Source organism: Mus caroli, unplaced genomic scaffold (assembly GCF_900094665.2).
Source record: "Mus caroli unplaced genomic scaffold, CAROLI_EIJ_v1.1 scaffold_23809_1, whole genome shotgun sequence".
NCBI lineage: Eukaryota > Metazoa > Chordata > Mammalia > Rodentia > Muridae > Mus > Mus caroli.
Genome location: NW_018389796.1, coordinates 5,267 through 6,487, shown reverse-complemented (window position 1 = coordinate 6,487; position 1,221 = coordinate 5,267). Strand labels below are relative to the sequence as shown.

At 38.0% G+C, this 1,221-nt stretch overlaps 1 protein-coding gene across 1 annotated transcript; it reads right to left on the bottom strand.

Moving 5' to 3' along the window:
- Positions 1-390: 390 nt before the first annotated feature.
- Positions 391-1,215, bottom strand: LOC110288307 (interferon-inducible GTPase 1-like; the record flags this gene model as incomplete). Its single annotated transcript, XM_021154690.1, has 1 exon — positions 391-1,215. A coding segment is annotated over one exon (825 nt), but the record flags the coding sequence as incomplete, so codon positions are not given.
- Between the last annotated feature and the right edge of the window lie 6 nt (positions 1,216-1,221).

The window sequence follows — 1,221 nt, the reverse complement described above, 5'->3', positions numbered from 1 at the left end:
AGTGTAGTGGTAACACCGAGCTCAGCATTTATGTGTGTGTGAACGTGTGTGTTTGTGTTTATGTGGTGTGCTGTATGTATGTTTGTGTATATGTGGTGTGCTCTCTCTCTCTCTCTCTGTGTATGTATATTTGTGTTCAAGCATGCATGTGAAGTTCAAAGACAGAGAAAAAGGTTTTAGGGAATATAAACAGTTGAAGAGGGATTGGAGATTGTCAGGTTCTGACATAGTATTAACCTGTGACCCTATTCCTTAGGGGTTTCTCCCATAGATATAGTAGATAGGCTAGTATAATGAAAAGATGCCAGAGTGGGAATTTATCTAATGATTCCCTGGTATTAACCAGTTGGTCTTGTAATTGTCAGAAGCTATCAGCAAAATGAGTTTGAGCTATTTTTTTTTAAAATATGCCTCTTTAAGGAGAACTTTGGCATCTTCAGCCACTGTATCAAGGAAATGAAATTGTAGGTAATAGGTTTTCCTGAAGTAAAGACTTATTGCCAGGAGCCCATCATTAGCTGAGGTAAATTTCTCCACACATTTCAAAAGCAATTCTCCTAATGGTTCCTCCTTAAATTCCAACAAATTAGGAGATTTAAGTTTTTTTTTCAGCAGTTCAAGAGACACTTTGTTATCCTTAGCCATGAAGTTTAGGGATTCATCATCGACTCCAAAGAGGTCACGATAGTAGTCTAAACTCCTCTTCAGACTCTCCTTATCCAAGTCCTGTAAAATGCCCACTACAGGAACAGTCGCCAAAAGTCTATCCATCATGGCCTGCAACCAGATATACTGCTTAGTAGAGTTGTACTTTTTTTGAATGGCTGCCTCAGTTATATTAGGCAAGGAAAGCAGAAAGTTGTGGCGCTTTTCAGCAGGAAGGTCCTTAAGCAGGGTGTCCANCAGGACTGGAAAATCATAGTCAGATAAATCGTGGTTAGATATCAAGAAAACCTGAGGTTGATCAATTTTACTATCCTTAAATGTCTTCAGACAGTACTTTCGGATATCACTCAGGATNGTTTCCCTGTTAAAGTTACGTGGTTTGGATTTCTTTTCATTGTCAAGATCACAGTCCACCTTGCTTCTCACGAAGTAGTAATTCTTTTTCATAATTCTGATTGCTTTGGCAAGTTCTATTTCATGGTTTGTAAATCGTGTGGCAGAAACAATAATGAAGAAGTCATACTTTTTGAATTCTACTGTTTCTAGATAAGTTTT